Source organism: Chaetodon trifascialis, chromosome 8 (assembly GCF_039877785.1).
Source record: "Chaetodon trifascialis isolate fChaTrf1 chromosome 8, fChaTrf1.hap1, whole genome shotgun sequence".
NCBI lineage: Eukaryota > Metazoa > Chordata > Actinopteri > Chaetodontiformes > Chaetodontidae > Chaetodon > Chaetodon trifascialis.
In genome coordinates this window covers 15,222,655-15,242,566 of record NC_092063.1, presented here as the reverse complement: position 1 = coordinate 15,242,566, position 19,912 = coordinate 15,222,655, and the positions used below count along the sequence as shown (strand labels likewise).

The following is a 19,912-nucleotide window of genomic DNA, read 5'->3' as shown; positions in this document are numbered from 1 at the left end:
ACAAAAGTTCTGTTTACATGAAGCGTAAAAGCTTTATGTGTGCATCCTTGAGGTCTAATATTTTGTTGTGTGCGTCCTTCCTCATAAAACATTTGCGAAGCTGATTTTAAAGTACTTTAAATTCAGCAACTTCCCCACCTTTGTTGGACATTGCGACATCCTGGTTTGTTACTGCCACATTTAGATCAGTCCAATAGTGTGAACACACAGGCAGGAGTGTCATTCACAGAAAAAGAGCTCTGAAGTGCGACTTGTCAAAACCTCCACAGGGAGCCTTTAAGTGTTCAAAATAAAAAGAAATGTCTCGCTCATTATCTTAAATTATGTTTTTTTTTCCACAACAGACGTTTGAGTAGACACACACAGCACAGGCGTTACTAAAAACATTAGTAGTAATGGCTCTGTTCTATGTGTCATGCTCAGCCAGCGTGCACAATACCAGTACCCTGACCCTGAAACTGAAGCAGCTAAATGGACTTCAGCCATCAACCATTTTATTATTATTTACACCTACTTTATCACACCTGTGTTTTTAATGTCAAACTGTCTTGCTTAAATAAATAACATGAATGCATGGCATCTTGGGAAAAGGACCCAGACAGACCACCAGGAAAAGCAGAGGAGCAGGACATGCTTAAGAAAAATATAGCTCATATATAAGCTCTACAGTCAAACATGATTTTCTGCCATATGCTAACATGGCAATTTGACATGCCAACTCAAATGTTAGTGTGTTAGTCTGCAGCTCGCCACAGTTAGCATAATACCATGCTGGTGCTTTACCTGCTAGCATATGTAGCGCTATGCTATGTTACATGCTAAAGCACAGTTAGCGTGGTGCCAAGAGTTTGGTCTTTTTAATTTGAGGTATCTTGCCGTGTACTTAAGTCGACACACACATTATTTCCCTTTGCTATAATAAAATGATGTAAGAATAAAGCAGATTTTGACGAAGTTCCCTGTGACACTTGACCCTTGTCTCATGCAACCACAACCCACAAGAAAGACCTCAGACACAGGTGTTGTGAAGAAACCATCCCTTTATTGGTGTGAAGCAGTCCAATTCAAGTCAGTTTCAAAAGGGTTAAAAACAGTCAGTGCTCAAACAGACCAAACCAGAGTTTCTCCACACCCTGCTGGATCTAGTGCGGTGGGATTTACAAAGCCGTACTGGGCGCAGACGTATGAGACGCTGCGTCCAAGAAGTGAGAGGGGTTCCACAGAAAATATAAAAAAGACTTCACTTTACTCCAAAGCACGTTCACTGCTTTTACTGGAACACTACAGCAGTACCAGAACTTTCTCTGGGAGGTAGGAAGGGGTTAGAGGGTGGAGGAGGCTTGGGTGTGTGTGTGTGTGTGTGTGTGTGTGTGTGTGTGTGTGTGTGTGTGTGTGTGTATATGTGTGTGTGTGTGTGTCTGTGAAGGGGAGGGGGGTGTTTACTGAACTCACAAACTGATGGGGGGTAAAAATCTGGGGTCTCAAAACCACATTGATGACAATTATAGAGGAAAAGACATGTTATTTTTTATTTTTTCAAAGAATGCTTCAGATTGTTTTGTGAGGAGGAGCGTGAGTGGGCCAGAAGTGCTTCCCCTCCTTCCGTGTTTGTTTGTGGTCTCCATGGTGATCACTGGTTAACCAGGGAGTCCTTTGCCACATTATTGCCTCCGCTTCCGCTGCTGTGACGTTCTTACTTGGCATTGGCGGAGCTGCTGAGCACCTTACGAACCGCCTGAGCAATGGCGTCGCGGTCGATGCCAAAGATTCGGAGCAGCTCGTGGGGTTTGCCGCTGCGGGGCACCTGGGAGACCGCCAGGCGGTGGACGGTGAAGCCGGTCTCGTTCACGACCGCCGAACACACTGCCTCACCAAGACCACCTGAGGAATGAGAATAAAGAGCAGTCAGGATGATTTATTAGAATGTCTCCTAATATTCAGATTCAAGTCTCCCCTCTGTTCTTTCATCTTCCATCGTTCCTTCTTTAGATTTCCACCCATCTCTCATATCAAATCTCTCACACCTCCGTTAGTGATTGATCTCAGCAGCGATGTGATGTGGACTGACAGGACAGACGCCGTCCTCCCTCGGCTCTCTCACTTCTCTGTCTCACTTTCACCCATGAAGACTCTCCTCTCACTCCTCCCCCCCTTCTCTCTCTCTCTCTCTCTCTCTCTCTCACTCACTTTCTTTCCTTTTATTACTCACTTCAGACTGACACTCAAACATTTCAGACCCAACAAACCTGAAAGCTGAGGGATGACATAGTAATTACATGTTCTTAGTCCTCCCTTGCTAAATATTTTTCAGCCCTTGGTTGATGTATTGGCCGGCGGCTGGTATGTACTGCATGCACTGTACCCAGTTGCTTCTCATATACAAATTCTATCGACACTTTGAGTTTGTTGTGCGTGTTGGGAACATGACAAATGTGGATATTATGTGGATACCTGCCTGCATTCACCTGAGAATTTCTCAATTTTGTGTGTGCAGTTTATATTAACTGGAAAAACACTGCACTGCTGTACTAACAGCAGTATCGTAATGTTCATGGAGCTGAAGTCGCTCATTTGGGTTAGCTGCATTCTAATTTTCACTGGCGAGTGGATTTCCAATAGAGGGCTTGTTTTGACAGTTTTTCTAGTAAGATGAAAAATGCCGCTGAGGTTTTCTGTTCATATTCTCAGCTACTGCTGTACTGAAGAGTAACACCTGAACAAAATCTTAATTTCAGCAAAGATGGATTATGTTGTTAGCATCCAACACATCTTAACATCCCGGGAGGTTTTCTTCTGTGGCTCCATCAGACTCTCAGGATATGTAGTCATATAATCTTGGTTAAAATTTAGAAATTTTATTACCTAGATACCCATTAATCTAAGAATATGGAAAAAAAAAACAACAAAAAAATGTATTACATTTCAGCTTTTTCTAAAGACCCTGTTTTTTGAGAGGGATGTTACCCTTTGCATGCCATCTACCCATCTGTACACCACCACCCCCCCCCATTCCCCAGATACCACTTGGTTTCCACCCTCAATCAAGTGCCAGCAGACACACATGCCAAGCATGTCATGTTCTTGGACTCTTGGACAGCTTTCCTTTATATCTGCAGCTTCCATACATTTTAACTTGCATGTAATCACCTCACTGATTGAATATAGCTGTGCACAGTATGTGTGTAATGCAGCCACATGAAGGGCGACAATAACGCAGAAGAGGAGAGAAGGGGAGCAGGAGAAAGCAAATTCTGGACATTCGTTTTTGTCATGCTGGTGCTGTATGTAGGTCAGCGTGAGCCCAAAGGCTGGAGCTGAAATTAAGAAACACTGACAGGCTCTCCCAGCTCCTCCTCCTCTCCTCCCCCCTCCATATACTTTTTTTTTTATCCATTTCACCTTTTCTATCTTCCATCTCTTCTCACCTGCAACCTTCACCCCAATTCTCTGACACATACAGCATCCCTGCACTTCTGTCCTCCTCCTCCCTTCCTCCGCCTCTGCTCAGGCTCCAGCCTCCTCAGAGCTTCTCTGTCTGCAGACAGACTTGTGTCCCTTGCTGCTCCAGGCATTTTTATTCATGAGTTGATACAAGAGCAGCACCAACACGCAAGCAGCTGCATAATAATCCTCATACCTGCTCGTTAAAGCTCTATTACTAATGCCACAAACTCCACACAGATGTGACCTGGTTTTAATTGGACATGATCATACAATTCACTAGATGTATTGGAGAATCTGTAGTGGAAGAAGGACAGAAGATATCTTGGATCAGGTTAATAATATTTAAAGGTGCCATACTGCATGTAAGAATCGGCCATCACCAATAGGTTTCTGAAGGGCCGATGCGAAGCTCAGTGGAAGCGACTCCACCAAAGCTAATCCAAAAATGGGCAAAGAGGTAGAATATAGGTGGAGCTGAGGCAAGTGAATGATGGCTGGTTGCTGAAACCTAGTGGCTGTTACTCAAATCCTCCATGCCCATAATTATGTGTGACTTTAAGGCTTAATATAATTTAAATGAGGGAGTTGTATTAAAATTCACCTGCCCTGTACTGCTATTTGTCGCAGGCTGTAAACATGTTTATTTCTGCAGTAAAGTTGGGCATTTTAATATGGCGGTCTTAATATGGCCATTTGAGGAACTGCATTCTTTCCAACTTCCTTGTTGGTTTCATTTTTCAGCCCCGCAGGTTGGTGCCTGGGAGCAGCATTATTACCAGAGCAACTGATAACTGCTGCTCCTGTACTCTTTGCTGTAGCTATCTTTATCTGTAGCTACTAGCTGCTGTTAGTTAGTTAGCTCAATTAGCTGTGCAGCTAGTGGCCCTATTAGGTGCTTCGAGTCTGCCCAGATAGAGAACTTGAAGCACTGGGGGACTGTTGGTGTTTACACCACTGGAAATGAAACTTCCCAGTTGGCCTGAGCTATACTATTTGACTATCACCTCCTGAGGTACAAAGTGGTATTACAAGACAGGACAGGCTGCAGCTAGCTGGTTAGCATGCTAACTTCAGAAGATATATCTGCAACACAACACTTGGATGTTTTAACATAACATCAGAACTGATACCTCTAAAGAAAATAATTCTGCCATCATGGTTCTGAGTTTTTTCTGCTTTTTTTGGGGGGGGGGGGGGGGGGGGGTATTTGTGACTCCAGTCTCCTCACCTTCATAATAGTGGTCCTCCACTGTGATGATGCGTCCTCTGGTAGCCCTGGCATTGTCGATGATGGTCTTGGAGTCCAGGGGTTTGATAGTGAATGGGTCAATCACACGGATGTTAATTCTTTCTGGGGGAGGAGAGACGAAGGTGGAAACTGTAAACTTTTATGCTGGCACGGTTGGGTCTCTTTGTCAATGTTTCTTGCTTTCTTTCCTTGTACCTTTCTTCAGCTGTTCTGCAGCACCCAGAGCCTCATGGAGGGTCACTCCTGCTCCAACCACAGTCACATGGTCGTCATTGGTTTTGTACACAACCTGAGTGGGAAGGGAAGATATATTTACATGTGAACTCCACAAGGGAACATGCACACAGTCTAATCATTAGTCAGTTGTGATAATGAGGAATAAAAAGAGAAACATTCAAAAGTCCAAAGAACATGAAAGAGTCTGAATGATTGTAAATGGTGTGGTTTTCATACACTGCATCTTTAATCTTCTTGCTGTGCTTTAGATCATACTACAATCCTGATTCCCAGAAAGTTGGGATGCTGTGTAAAACATAAATAAAACAGAATGTGTTCATCTGTCAATCCTTTGTGACAAACACAATTGAAAGCAGTACAAAGACAATATATATTTTGCCTCATCAACTCCATTGATTATTGTAAATATGTTTATTCTGAATTTGATGCAGCAGCACATTTCAAACAAGTTGGGACAGTTCATTGGTAACAGGTGATAGTATCATGATTGGGTATGAAAGGAGCATCTTCGAAAGGCTCAGTCGTTCACCAGCGTGGATGGAAAACAAGAATATTTTCACGAGTCCCAACTTTTTTGGAATTGGGTTTGTATGCAATGGGATGGAGGTAGTGGGAAAACACTCCTACCAACCTTAGCCTGACCAACATGGAAGTCCTCATTACAGTTGTAGATGATGTTATTCTCTGGGCGGCTCGTTCGGATGAAACACAAGCCCTGAAATACACCACAAGTAATTGACATGAGTCTTTTATTCTGCTCTAATCCTTTAGAATTTCAGAATCATTTTTTAAAATTCTTTTTCATGTATTACAGGAGACTCTGGGTACCTTTGTGTTGGCAGCAAGCTCCACAGCTTTCTCAGTGGAGACACCGTCACTTGGGTAGAAGACAGTTGCTGTTGGAATGGCTCTAAACATGGCCAGATCCTCCAGACCCATCTGAGAGGGTCCATCCTCACCTAAATATGCACACATATCAGCACCAAACAGACAAAATCAGGTACAGTAAGACTCACATATTTGCTGCAGACTGGAAAATAAATTGCATTCATGCATTGCATGGCATGCATTCAGTCTGGAAAGGTGGGCATGCAATGTACCTGCAGAGGTGGAGGAGAAGGAGAAAGGGGAGGAGGAGGTGAAAGAGAATCAGGCCGCTCTGTCATCATCTCCATGACACAGAGACAGAGAGGGGGAGGAGGAAGGGTGCTGATACCAGGAGAGGACGATGAACGACAGAATAACGGAGGAGGTGAGAAGTTGGTGGGAAAAAGGTTCAAGATTCAGGAAAATTAAAACCAAGACATACTGAGGACAGGTTCACCCCACTGCAGTGAAATTAAGGAAGCAACAACACGTGATAAAACAATTAAGAATGAAATGTCATCTACAGAAATTAAAAATCAGCTTAGGTTGATTTTCATTTGACATGGATTGTGCATATTTTATCTCCTTCAGTGGGCTGAATCAATCCAAAAGCAGAACTGTGCCAAACTGGACTTAAGAGAAAGGTGTAGTGAGCGGAAAGGCAGGTCGCAGTGACGGTCATAATGAGCACAGCTACTTCAAACCATGGATCAAAGGTCACTGTCATTGCTTTCATTTTGAAGACCAGTGGATCATATTTGAATATTTTAAACAGGAGGGTGTGAAATAATAATTAGCTCAGTTAAAGTGGCTAGCATACAAGACCTCTCCACAGCTTCAAAGCACAGCTTGGGACAGCTGCCATACTGTAACAAAATGTTCATTACCCTAATTTGTAATCAGAACGTCATGTTTGTCTTCTTCCTCTCTGACCTCAGTGTAATTATAGCATCCTCTACGGAAAGGTCAAAGGTGATGATTGGTGAAAAGAGAGACAGAAACTGACCAATAGAGACGCCACAGTGGGAGCCGCAGAGGTTGATGTTGCTCTCAGAGATGGCGGCCATGCGGAGCTGGTCGTAGGCTCGGGTGAAGAATGTGGCGAAGGTGCTGGCAAACACCACATTGCGGTCCCGCACGGCACAACCTATCGCCACGCTCACCTGCAGGAGTGAAATGCGAGGGATGGCTTAGAGACACAATTTTGGTGTTTTTATGTCCTCATAAAGGCAGAGGCAGGGAAAGCAGGTGAGGTGGGAGGGCAGAAAACATGAGCTGGGTAGAGTTCAGGTGTTGCTTCTGATCAAAATGCAGCAACTGAAGCTTATTTTACTGCTCTGCTCTCTGCAGATTTGGACTAAATCATCAATATTGAGACATTTTATTATTCAGCTACTGAAATGGACAGTGAAACCTCAACACTTTGATTTTGTAGTTTGTAGTTTGTAGTTTGTAGTTTGTAAATTTCTTTTTTTTGTTGTTGTTAAATGATATCCTCATTTAGAATCTGATGCCAACAACATGTTTCAAAAAAGTTTGGACAGGGGCAACAAAAGGAAAAGTTGTAAAATGCTAAGAAAACACCTGGAGGAAACTATGACAGTTAATTAGATTAACTGGCAACAGGTTGGCAACCTGATCGGGTATAAAAAGGGCATCCAGATAGGCTGAGCCTACGTTTACACGTAGCAGGGTATTTTTGGAAAAGCGGATATTTTGGCCCCTCCATTTTCAAAAATAACAGTCTGCACACAACATTGTTTTCAAAAATGTTGTTGTTTACATGAACCCGGCTAAATACGCCATCGAGCGCCATCATAACTATACCTATGGGCGTTAGTGTAAACATAGGTCTCTCTCTCTTTGCGTGTAAACGAGAGGCCAAAACATATGACAACATATGCACTTTCCCTAAGTGTAAACGTAGCCTGAGTCTGAAGTTAAGATGGGGACGAGTTCGCTGCTCTGTGACAGACTGTGCTGCAAATAGTGCAACAATTTAAGATGAATGTTTTTCAACCTAAAATTGCAAAGAATTTGGGGGTTTCACTGTCATTAAAACATTCTGGGCAGGCCTTGCTTATTTCAGCAAGACAAAGAGAAACCACATTCTGCACACACTCCAACAGCAGTATAGTAAAAGAGTCCAGGTGCTAAACTGGCCTTTCTGCAGTCCCCACTTGTCACCAGTTTAAGATGTTTGGTGCTTTATGAAAAGTAAGACGATAAAGGAGATGCCGAACCATCGGGTAGGTGAAATCGTATATCAAGCAACTAACTAATCACATCCTCACTGGTTTGAGCTGGTCTTTGTGTTTAGCAGTAATTAGCTAATGTTTGCATGCTGAACTAAGATGGAACATAAGGTACACATTAGACCTGCTTAGCATCAGCCTGTTAGCATTTAGCTCGAAGTCCAGTCTCACAGAGCCGCAGGCATAGCTGCAGCCCCTTAGTCTTGTTTAAATAAGTAATCAAAAACAAACAGTATTTTACATGTTTTACATCTGCTGCACACAAGAATTATTAAAAACAAACCATTTTTTTTAAGGTGTAATCCATCGTCAAGAAGAATTCTAACAGATCGAAATATGTACATTTTATTGAGAGTGTAAATAAAATTCTTTTTGAATCAGTGACCTCTTTCGCCATACAAATGATCCCCACTGCAGCATGAAAAGAACAAAACCCTGCTTCCATCTGTATGTAAAGTACTAGTCAGTACACAGTGAGCCCTTAATGTTATTAAAAGCCTCTGAACAGCTCACAGAACACAATGACATAATCACACATAATGACTATATTTCATGTGAAACCCTGACGATGCAGATTTTCATTTAATCCAGACTGATAATGATGTATCTGGATTGGCCTGCTGTTGTGTGGGAAGACCCCTCAAGGATTCATAACAATGCTGATGTTAATAAAACTAGAACATGAGCACTGGAAGATGTTTTATAGTCAAGGGGCGACGCAAAAGCAAAAGCACTTTGGACTTCAATAACACCCGAAGCAGATGCTGCTGTGTTTAGAACAGGGAAAAACTACAGCCTATAATCCGTATTCAACTATTAAATCTGCCTAATTCAGACAATAATACAGATAAATCAGAAATTATCTGGTTGGCTGTGGTCTCATTGTAATGTTTGCTATATTCAGCAACACTTCACTCCCATACACTCCTTCACAGTGTGGGAGCTGGTCCCAGACCTCTCCAGCCATCTCTTTCTTACCATGTTCTGCTCTGCGATGTAGCACTCCACGTAACGGTTGGGATGTTCATTCTTAAAGAGCTCGGAGAAGGTGGAGTTCTTGGTGTCTCCATCCAGAGCCACCACATGGTCGTTGTAACGACCCAGCTTGGCCAGAGCCATGCCGTACGCCTTCCTCGTGGCGATCTGGTCACGCCGGGACAAACAGACAGCCAATCAATTAACTATAATCAATACAGACAGATTATTTAATGATATGCAGTATAGTAGATACCAAAAACCCAAATGCTTTTTAGATTATTCGGCTCATCTGGGCTTGTCTGCCACCTGCCGATCTTACCTTCTCTCCAGCTTTGTAGCTGGGCGCACTCGGCATGCGGATGTTGCGGAGGCTGACAGGTGACACGTCCTCATTGGGCGGAGCAGGATAGATGCGCTTGTTACAGCTGATGATGCGGCCCTGCAGCTCCTTGATCACACTGTCAGCCATGTCTTTGGGCAGGGGTTTACCGTGCCAGCCCATCTTGTCCTCAGCGGCTGGAAGACACACGCACCAACACACACAACTGAGGACCAGAGCAACAAGTACAAATATTACAGTACAGTATAATACATGAGGACAATGTATTACAGAGAGATATTATAAAAGCAAATTTTTATTGCTAAGTAAAATTAAAGTGATGCCAAGCAGAAAACTTGACTATTAATGCATGTATGACATTTTCACATGTCAAACATCACCTGAAAATATAAGTTTTATACTCTATAACCCAAATTTCTCCTGATATCCTGCATACTTATCTCCTCTACATGTATGCATGTACTATTACAATCACAACAGCAAACCCCAAAGGTAAAAATCTCTGTCTCACACACACACACACACACACACACACACACACACACACACACACACACACACACACACACACACACACACACACACACACACACCTTTTTGTTATAACAACTGTCTTTTTTACCTTCCTTTGTGTGTTTTTCTCTCTAAGCAACACACGTGGTCACACTGACTCCCCCACCGTTATCACAACACAAGCACAATGGGCGGCTGCAGTGTGTGTATCCTACACATTCTGAGGGATTACAGAGCTGCAGCAGCTAAAGCACTAAAGAGCTGCCCGGATTACAGCGAGTTAGGGCCCCTCTACACTGATGGTGGGTCCCCGGGGCAGTTAAGAAAACTTCTGACAGAAATATTATTCCCAGTCAGTTGTCACCATTGTACTTAGTCATCATTCAGAAAGAGGCTTTCAGAGCAATAAACGCCAAGTCATGGTTATGAAACATGGTGTGTGTTGCCATTACTTTGAACTGCTCTGCTCGAAATATGTTATATTCACTGAGAGTATATATTCACATTTTTAAGATATATGAATATATGAAATAATGATAAAATTATGATAAATCAACTCTCTACTATTTAGGAATGACAAAGAAAAAAACATTTGGAAACACGACACGATGGAATTTAACTTAAACTCTACACATGACAGGATAAAACTCATATACAGAGGATCACTGTGTGTGTGAGTGTGTGTGTGTGTGTGCGCACGCCCGATAACTGTACCTGGGATGCCCTTGCCCTTGATCGTCTTGGCGACGATGGCAAGTGGCTGGTGGCGGGGCTGACTCAGCACTTTGCACAGCTCCTCCACACTGTGGCCATCCACAATGATGGCATGCCAGCTGGGAGGACACAGGAGATCAAACTTCAGTCCTGCAGGCACGCTGCTCAGAATTCTGAATGAACGTAACTCTGGGAACTTTTTCATTGGATTGATTGTGCGAGTAACAGCCTGATCATCTCACCACTAAAGGACACGCACTCACCTCACACTTGAACGCACAGATACTTGTGTTCCCTCATGTTCTCTCGAACCACACACCCACCCTCACCCAGACTGGCCCCTCGCTCACCCAAAGGCCTCGCAGCGTCTCTGGTACTTCTCCATGTGGTGCTGGAGTGGAGCTGGGTCGCTCTGACCCAGGCGGTTGATGTCCAAGATGGCCACCAGGTTGTCGAGCTGGTAGTATGAGGCGAAGGCCATGGCCTCCCACACCGAGCCCTCAGACAACTCTCCATCACCCAGCAGGCAGAACACCCGATAGCTGCAAACACACAGAGAGATTTCATGTTTTTAAGTAAATGCATACAGAGCGATTGTTAGTATGAGCTGAATAAATAGTGGAGAAGAGATTTTGGCACATCCTCCCATCCTCTGATTCCTTCCTGTAGGGCTCAATGTGACAGCTGACCCTCACACCTAAGTCTCTCTCTCTCAGACACACACACAGAAACTCCACCTGCCTGCTGCGCTCTGATCATCCTCACTCGTTGCTCCCACGGTTTAACGACTCCTGACAGCTTTCCAGTCAAATAGACACATTCTCATTAAAGCTGGAGGATAGGCTGAGACACGCCGCATTACACCACGCATTCCAACCCCAAGCACAAAGAAAAAACACACGGCACAGAGAGAAAAGAGAGGGAGGAAAGAGGAGAGGGAATTCCACAGAGGTGGAGATGGAGAGAGGGAGAGAAAAGAGGGAGCGATTTGTGACTAGAGGGGATAAAATAAAAGAGGAGAGTGCTACCAGTTAAACTGATGTTTAAACCCTGCTGGTCAGTGACTGAAATACGTCCGCTCCTCCTCTGAAAACTGTCCATAATCATATATTCAGATGTACTGAATCAAATCTGGAAAAAGTGCCGGCTTGTGTTCAGTATGAATGCAGTTAACCCCGTGTTGGCCCAAAGGAACGTGAAGCTCCGCTCTGTTCATGTGCGGAACATCAGGTTTGCATTCAAAGAATCACCAAACCTCAGTAATGTTTAGTAATCATCTTTAGTTGCTTTCAGATCATTTATCCACCCATGGTGGACGGACATGCAGCATAAAAACACATCGAAAGAAGCATGTGTGTGTGTAAGTGTGTGTGTGTTTCTTTTTTCATCCCATCTTTGCAAGCTGAGAGTAACAGATCAAGAAGATACGGTGATCCCTCTCTTTTAAAACAGCTCAAACCCGTCCAACTGACACACACACACACACACACACACACACACACACACACACACACACACACACACACACACACACACACACACAAACCTACCTCACATTTTGGGTCACCTGCACCATTACACCCTTCCAACAAAAAGCCAATGAAGAAGAAACTTCCAGTGAGTACGCTCGGTGATACACTCGCATGCTGAGCTAGCATGGGGGGGAACCCTGCGTGTGTTCGATCCAATAATCTCATACTTACACGTTTACAGCTGCAGAGTATTGAACCAGAGTCACATAAGCATGAGGCAACAGTGTCGGATATTCTGTCTCGCCTCAGCGCTGCTGATAAGTGTATCTGACGGGTTCATTCATGTATTGTATTTTAATAAACCACTCCCTCAGAGAGGCTGAGGGGTGTGTTTGGTTGTTTGCAGGATTCATTTCCTGCTGCAGTTTGACCACAAATAAACATTACACAGAACATATTTTATTACAGTTTGCAGATGCTTTTGCATACTTTCTCCACTCCTGTTGATCCTGCAGGTGCGTATGTGTCTATGAGGGGTATGATAAAGCTGCCATTCAGCAGTTTTTTGTGTGTTGAGCCATTATGTTGCAGCGAATTAGTTTGACAAGCTGCTCCAAGCATTGCAGGGGAAACACATGCGCCTATTCTGCATGCACGCACAGACAATCACACAGAGGGTGCACAGTCATGTGCATGGTGTAAACAACATCATCTACTGTGTATACATAGATGCAACAGACGCACGTCCAGGGATTGTGCCATTTTTTGGAGAGAAGAGGGTAAATGGGGATGCAGAGAGATTGTGGGGGGGGGGGGGGGGGGGGGGGGGGGGGCTGTGTTCTTGCATGTGTGATTATTAGAGCAGAAACAATAGCGTGCATACAGAATGCAGAGTGAGATATCAAGGGCAGCGAGCTCAGACTGCAAGTACGGCATTCCCTGACTGCCTGTGTCACTGTGTCTGTTCTCTGAAAAATACGAAATTGCCTTTGAGACTGTCTCCCTGTTCTGTCCACGCAGGAATGTGTGAAACTATGCTCCTGAAATTCAGAGTTCAGCGTGGATGTATCATATATCCATGTTCTGTGAAAATGTGACTGGAATGTGTTGTGGCAGGACACAGTTATCTCGCTTGCTCCATTGTTGGACTGAAATCCACATGGTTCTTTCTAGATCACACTAGAACAAAGGAGACACATGAGGACTGATCTGCAACCCTGCAAACATTCAGCTGAGTGGTAGTTGACCACGGTGCATTTCAGTCCTGTTAATCTATTGTGACGTAAGCGTGGTTGAAAGTGTTGCCACTGCAGAAGTGTGCACAAAAATGAATTCATCTCAATCTCTGACGATGAATTCCTCCTTTGTGAAGAGACACATTAATCCCCATCACTGATTTCTTTTACCACTTCATCTCTTCCTGGAGTCCTTCTGATCTCAGATTACTCATTCATCCAGATCCGAAGGTGAAACTGATCAGAGGTCAGCCCCCCCTGGCTCTTGGAGTGGCTGCCTAAATGTCAACCCAGACCAGGCCTGTCAGGTATGGTTTAATGCAAAGCTGCAGGCTGAAATGTCACGTCAGCATAGCTCACTGCAGCATTCCTTATGTCATGCATAATTTCATACTGTCTATCTTAATATGAGCAGATGTAAGCTTGGCTGCTGTGCACTTTCATGTAAGTATGTATTGTGCATGTCGGAGAGTCTCTGCATGAGGTCGTTTTTTTTTCCACGGATAATTTGTGTGTGTTTGTTTTTGCGTGTGTTACCTGGCCTTGTCAAAGTATTTTCCAGTGTAGGCCATCCCACAGGCAGCTCCCAGCCCCTGACCCAGAGATCCAGTGGCCACATCCACAAACTGCTGCTTCTGTTAGCATGCACACACACAAAACATGCAACATGAAATAGTCATGTTGTCAGGGCAGTGGCTGCAGTCAATGTCTAGCAGTGTTTATGTGAACACAGTGTCTCATTAATGTCTGCAGCAGAGGAGAAAGGAGCCGAGGACGGACCATCTCTGTCACACAGCAGCATCTTTGTCACTGCGTCCCTGCCTGCATACAGTTTGTCTGTTATCTGTGTGTTCATGTCTCTATATACACAGAATGTGCAGCAATTACACGTGTTATGAAGTCGTGAGGAGGTAACGCTGTTGATGTAATTTAGAGGCAAAAGACAAAGATTACAGAGAATTTGTGTTGCGGAAAGATATTTATCATATCAAGAGCTCATTGCTGTGTTTTTATAGTGCAGTGGGAGAAATATAGCAGGAAGAAGGAGACAATCCTAAATTGTTGCGATGACGATTTTGAAAAGCTGCATATTTGATAGTTTCAGTATGGCTCTACATCAAGTGACATGTATTTCCTTGGTCATGTCACATTAATATTTTAAGATTCTTTGATGCTGTCAAAAGGTTTGCGGGAAGCCTGAGGAAGTTCCAAGCAAGCAGTTGGACAGATGGCTACATGCGGGAAGAGGCCAGAAGCAAAGTCAAAGTTAACCTTAAGCACAAAACGTGTGCAGAATGATCTTTGAGGTCATAGAAGATATCATGAAACAGCTCTGAAGTATTTTAAGTCAAATCAGTAAGATTCTGACTTAATAAAGCGATGTGTTAGCAAGAATGGGCTACAGGCATCGCCTCAACATTCATTTACTGGTAGAATTGTACAAAAAGTAAGGCAGTAAAATACCCCAAGTAAGAGTTTTTAATGTATTCCTAATGCAGATATGTTAGTATGTGGGAATAAATGACTTTCAGACTCAGAACTTCCTGCAAGTCTGAAGGTCACCTCACCGGCACTGGGTGCCCCTCCAGGATGGAGTCGACCTTGCGGAGGTTGAGGAGCTCGTTCTCCTTCAGGTAGCCTGTTTCTGCCCACACGGCGTACAGCACAGGGGCTGCATGACCCTGAGGAGGCAGAGGCGAAAGGTCAAAGGTCAGAGCGTATCACATACTGTGTACCTGATTTGCGAGAAGTGCTATCACGGTGTATAAAATGCTTGTCAATCCCAGGCTTTTTCTGTCACTGATTTAGATTTTTCCTCCTCAGGTGTACCTTTCCTGCACACCTGAAGGATGAATTTCCTGCTAGGTGTAAGTGTAGTGTGCATTAAATCAGGCATGACAATTGGCAAAGTGAAGTGTGGAATTTGCCACTGGTAATGCACTTCTCATTACTCTCTAACGCTTGTCTGCACAGTCTGCTTATGGACGTTTGAGCTACTTCAATTAAAATTTCCAGTCAATTTGAACTTTGAGCACATTCATCAGATAACTTGGGAGCAAGAAATCCATCAACTGCAACTTTAATTTTCATTTTGAAGCACAGTGACAAACATGGAACAGCCTTATAGAAATTAATTATTTGAACATTGGTGACACCATAATAAACAAATATGCATGTGCACTACATGCACCGTATAATTAGCAAATCTTATGATGTTCTGGGGGTGTGATCCGTGCACATGCACCAGAATAGCAGTGTGGGTGCGTGTGTTACCTTAGAGAGGATGAAGCGGTCGTTGTTGGGGTTACGGGGGTCTTCGGGTCGGTACTTCATGGTGTGAAAGAACAGCACAGACATGATCTCTGCCACGCTGCAACATGATGTGGGATGACTGCAACGACATGATGGAGAGAGAGGACTAAGACATAAAGCAATCTAATTAACAATGTGACGTACCTCCAGATTCCTCAGTTCAAACCTATAATCATGTTTCAGAGCATACTGTTCACACACAGGTGCAGAGGAGAGGGGAGGGAAAAATGGCAGAGACAAAAGAGAGACAAAGTGATGCTTCGTCACTTTCAATCTAGTGGGTTAATTCATGCCAGACCAACTGTAGTCAGAGAGTTATGTAAGACAGACAGTAGGCAGGCTGATTTTATTGGGGTCAGACAGTCAGTACATGTACAGTATCTCTCTCTCTCTCTCTCTCTCTCTCTCTCTCTCTCTCTCTCTCTCTCTCTCTCTCTCAACAACACACACACACACACACACACACACACACACACACACACACACACACACACACACACATATGCATACACTGCAAAGATATCGTTCAATGTGTAGTTCCAAACTGTTAAATGCAATTCAACACATAATGGGTCACAATGAATTATTCTTCTCTTTATTTTCAAACCACATGCCAATAATACCTCACTCAGGCCTCCTCCATATAAGGCCTTTTTCTTTACTCTCCTGAAATGGAAAACGTGAACCAAAAATGAAGAAGAAGCAGAAACCAGTGGGAGATGACGAATACGCATGACGTTGTGGGATGAAGGGTGAAAGTTGACTGATGCTATATTTGTAGAGCATTTTGCTGAAACGAGAACATGTGTTCATTGATGAATAAAAGCCCAAAACACATGGTTTATGTTTGGAAGCTCAAATTGGAAATGTATTCATTAATATTTTTTGACTGACTTGGAGTCAGCTACTTAAGGCTCAGTCCTGTGGTCACTAGTGTGTGCTTCAGGTTCAAGTCCAGTCAGTCATACAGCTAGTCAGTAGCAGCATGCCTCAAATGACTTAAAGAACTGTAGCCTACCTCCACCTTAGTCACCAACGATCAGTCTCAGGAGAAAAATCAAATGACCCACTATAATAACTAATCATAACATACAACATATATATAAAGTATTGCAGAGTTGTAACAGGCCTGTCTAATGTAACAACCCTGCTTTAACAAATGCAGTAACCATCAATAATCGTTGAAAAATCCACTCAATAGGCTAATCACACTTTAATTTAATTTAATTTAATTTAATTTAATTTAATTTAATTTAATTTAATTTAATTTAATTTAATTTAATTTAATTTTCTATTTCACAAAAACCGTTCCAGCGCGTTTGTCGATACGCATTTTATTTTGAAATGTCCCACCGGACGTATTTTTGTTATCTAATTTAAGGCCATTGGCACTTGCGCGGCAAGCGGCAAAAGGCGCACGCAGGCGCGGAGCGGGGCAGCAGAAGCGCGTCCGTACGTGCGTTCCCCGGTTCCGTCTAATGTCGCCGCGCACCACGTCGCCCCGCGAGCTGCGGCACTGACGGCGCGGGATCATGCACTGATCCGGTCTCTGCTCCTCCTCCGTTACATAACCGATCAGCGTGCGCAAGGGGTTAAGAAGAGCGGAACGCGGCTGCACCTGCACAGTTTATGCCGAACCTCCAAATCTGACACGATTTAATGAATGTTTTATCATTTAAAGGGACAGCGGCGCAACACGACAAATCCAAACACACGACTATTGATTACATTATGCGTCGCTGCTCTCAGACACTTAACACGTTTGTAAATTGAAATCCAGATGCGAAAATAAAAACGAACTTGGTGTTTCCACCTCGCATCTCTCCTCTCTGGAGAAGTGCGTAAATTGCGCACAACGCATGTTGGCACATAACTGTTTTGCGTCCAGCACAAACAAGACAAGAAGAGTGTTGGTGCCATACGGGGCGCAAATATTCCCCCTCTGCAACAGAAAAAACGGCAGCTTTACATCGCTGCTCTGCTGCGGACCTTCAGCAAATAATCATGTTCTCTCTTCATCAATTCGAGCCTCGAGCGTTTCTAGTTTGTCCTGAATGTTTCACACAGTAACTTGCGAAGGACAGTAACCATGCTTCATTCTCTTTCTATTTCTTTTTCTTTCTTTTTTTTTTTGTGTGTCAGACTACTTTATATTTCCAGCCCGGGTTAATTTCTCTGTATCCATCGTCATCGTCTTACCCGCTGCCCGCTGCAGTTGTTGCTTTGATGGAGTTGATCCGGAGCCGGGTGGCAATGTTCCTGAGCGCCTGCACCGTCTGCTGGTCCGGTTTATGGTAGTCCTCCATCTGGCCGATGCACGGAAGGAGAGCACACACACTCACACACAAGCTGGTTAAATGAAGTTAAGAGTTAAAGTCCCCTGTCTGCTGTCCCAAGAATGAAGGCGATGAGTGTGCAGCGGCCGAAGGCAGGGGTTAAAAAGAGACGGCGGTGATGAACCTGTCAGAAGAGAGAGGAGGCAGGGGGCGTGTTTGCAAGCAAAGCCTATGAATATGGCTAATCTCAGGCTAAAAGGAGCCCACAGTTACTCCAAACTGTCACGCATGAACACAGCCAATAGTAGAAAGGCTTTGGGCTTGAGATCATGGCCACACGTACACTGGCACGCGCAGGTGCACGCGCTCTCCCCCTTTCTCTCTCTCTCTCTCACACACACACACAGTCAGGCACACGAGTCAAGGCCGCACAAGTTCAATCTCAATAGCTGCATATTCTCTCTAATGACAATTTTTTGGACATTTGACATTTTTTTTTTTGAGGAAACTTAAGTCAAACTGAAATTTAGGGGTGATAAACTGGGAAGCTTCCAGTAAAATAAACAAATATGTACAACGTGGTGACCATTTCAAGATGAATTCATTCTAAACAGCAAGAGATGTAAAACATTACAACAGAGAGGTTAATATTCTAAATGTCGTCTACTTGCATCACCACACTGCATACTGCAGTATATACTGCACCTAAAACACAAATAGGCTTTCACCTCCTCCAGATGGACTTTCCTTGTCGTGGCACCATGTGACAGCATGGCAGTGAGGCTGAAAGCTGTAATATATCTGCACCAGAATGACAGACAAACCTCCTCCACATCTAATGCACGTAGCCTCTGAACTAAATGACATCTATACAAAGATAAGCCTTTGAAATTAGGCTTTTGTGGTGAGCACCATGGGAGTAAAGACACAGTGAAGAGAGAGTGAAATGCAGAAGTTTGCTTGGCCTGAACATTACAGAAGTGCAGGTCTTTAAAGTGGATCATGGATGTTACACAGGCGTCTTCAGGACAACACGGACCACAGGAGGGTCTACAGCAGGGATACTCACTTGCTTTGCCTGGGGGCCAGGGGTCAGTTAATAAGCAAAAATAGACGAGACGAAATGAATAAACATTAATTGACCCATAAGTCACCTTTCTTTATTGGGACAAGTTTTGACATTAGGCCTATATGACAGATAAATCTGATATTTTACTGCATTTTAGTTGTAAATGTTTTGGTTATATTTGAGAGAGCTTAGAAATTAAATCTAGCAGGAACCTCTTTTATACAAATGTTGTTGGAATAATTCATAAACATGAGCCGTAAAACGCTCCTATCAGGGACAGAAGGAAGAGCATATTTAGTCTTTTAGAGTGAAACACACACTTATGGGACCAGTATTTTCCTCATTTCTGCAGGACTTCCCCTGCATAGCTCAACATCTGATCCTGCTGCACTTTGCACAGCCTGAAAGGACATCACACAAAGCTCATCTTTCTCTCGGTTACTACCAGCTTAATATATCACATCATACAAAGCTAGCACGTTCCTCTCTACAGCCCTGACTAATTGGTATTAAAAAAACAGAGCCAGTGTGAATCAGCTTATTTTCACTGTGAATCTGAAAGTGGTTGGTGGGCCACCCAGCACCCTGTCGCGGGCCAGATTTGGCCTAATGAACGTGTTCTGGTCAACTGATATGAAAATGTTTGAAAAGCTAAGAACAGATGGACACATCAGGATAGAGTGGAGCATAACATTAACAGCTCTCTCTCTAAACAGCTACAACTTCCAGAGAGGAAGGAAGGGTGACGTGCAAAAGGAAGGATCACAAATGACAGTAATCTTACCTTAATGACATTTCCCACTGAGGCTGACCTGATTACCTGCATTACAAACCAGCTAAACCTGTGGTGGATGTCACTGACATTCATGTGCATGGTAGATGGATTTTTTTTACTCTCCAAGTACAGTAGTGTTATTTTGCCTTTTGGGCCTGATGCAGTGATGAAGGTT

At 43.7% G+C, this 19,912-nt stretch overlaps 1 protein-coding gene across 1 annotated transcript; it reads right to left on the bottom strand.

Annotated features, from left to right (window-relative positions):
• Nucleotides 1-1,022: 1,022 nt before the first annotated feature.
• On the bottom strand, nucleotides 1,023-18,236 carry LOC139335321 (transketolase-like). The gene is made up of 14 exons (XM_070968878.1): nucleotides 17,817-18,236; nucleotides 15,579-15,696; nucleotides 14,873-14,986; nucleotides 13,842-13,939; nucleotides 10,948-11,139; nucleotides 10,598-10,716; nucleotides 9,350-9,546; nucleotides 9,031-9,195; nucleotides 6,804-6,960; nucleotides 5,759-5,889; nucleotides 5,562-5,645; nucleotides 4,889-4,982; nucleotides 4,673-4,795; nucleotides 1,023-1,881 (listed from the first exon to the last, which is right to left on the bottom strand). The coding sequence occupies exons 1-14, from the start codon at nucleotides 17,921-17,923 to the stop codon at nucleotides 1,694-1,696; spliced, it is 1,887 nt and encodes a 628-aa protein (XP_070824979.1). The 5' UTR covers nucleotides 17,924-18,236; the 3' UTR covers nucleotides 1,023-1,693.
• Between the last annotated feature and the right edge of the window lie 1,676 nt (nucleotides 18,237-19,912).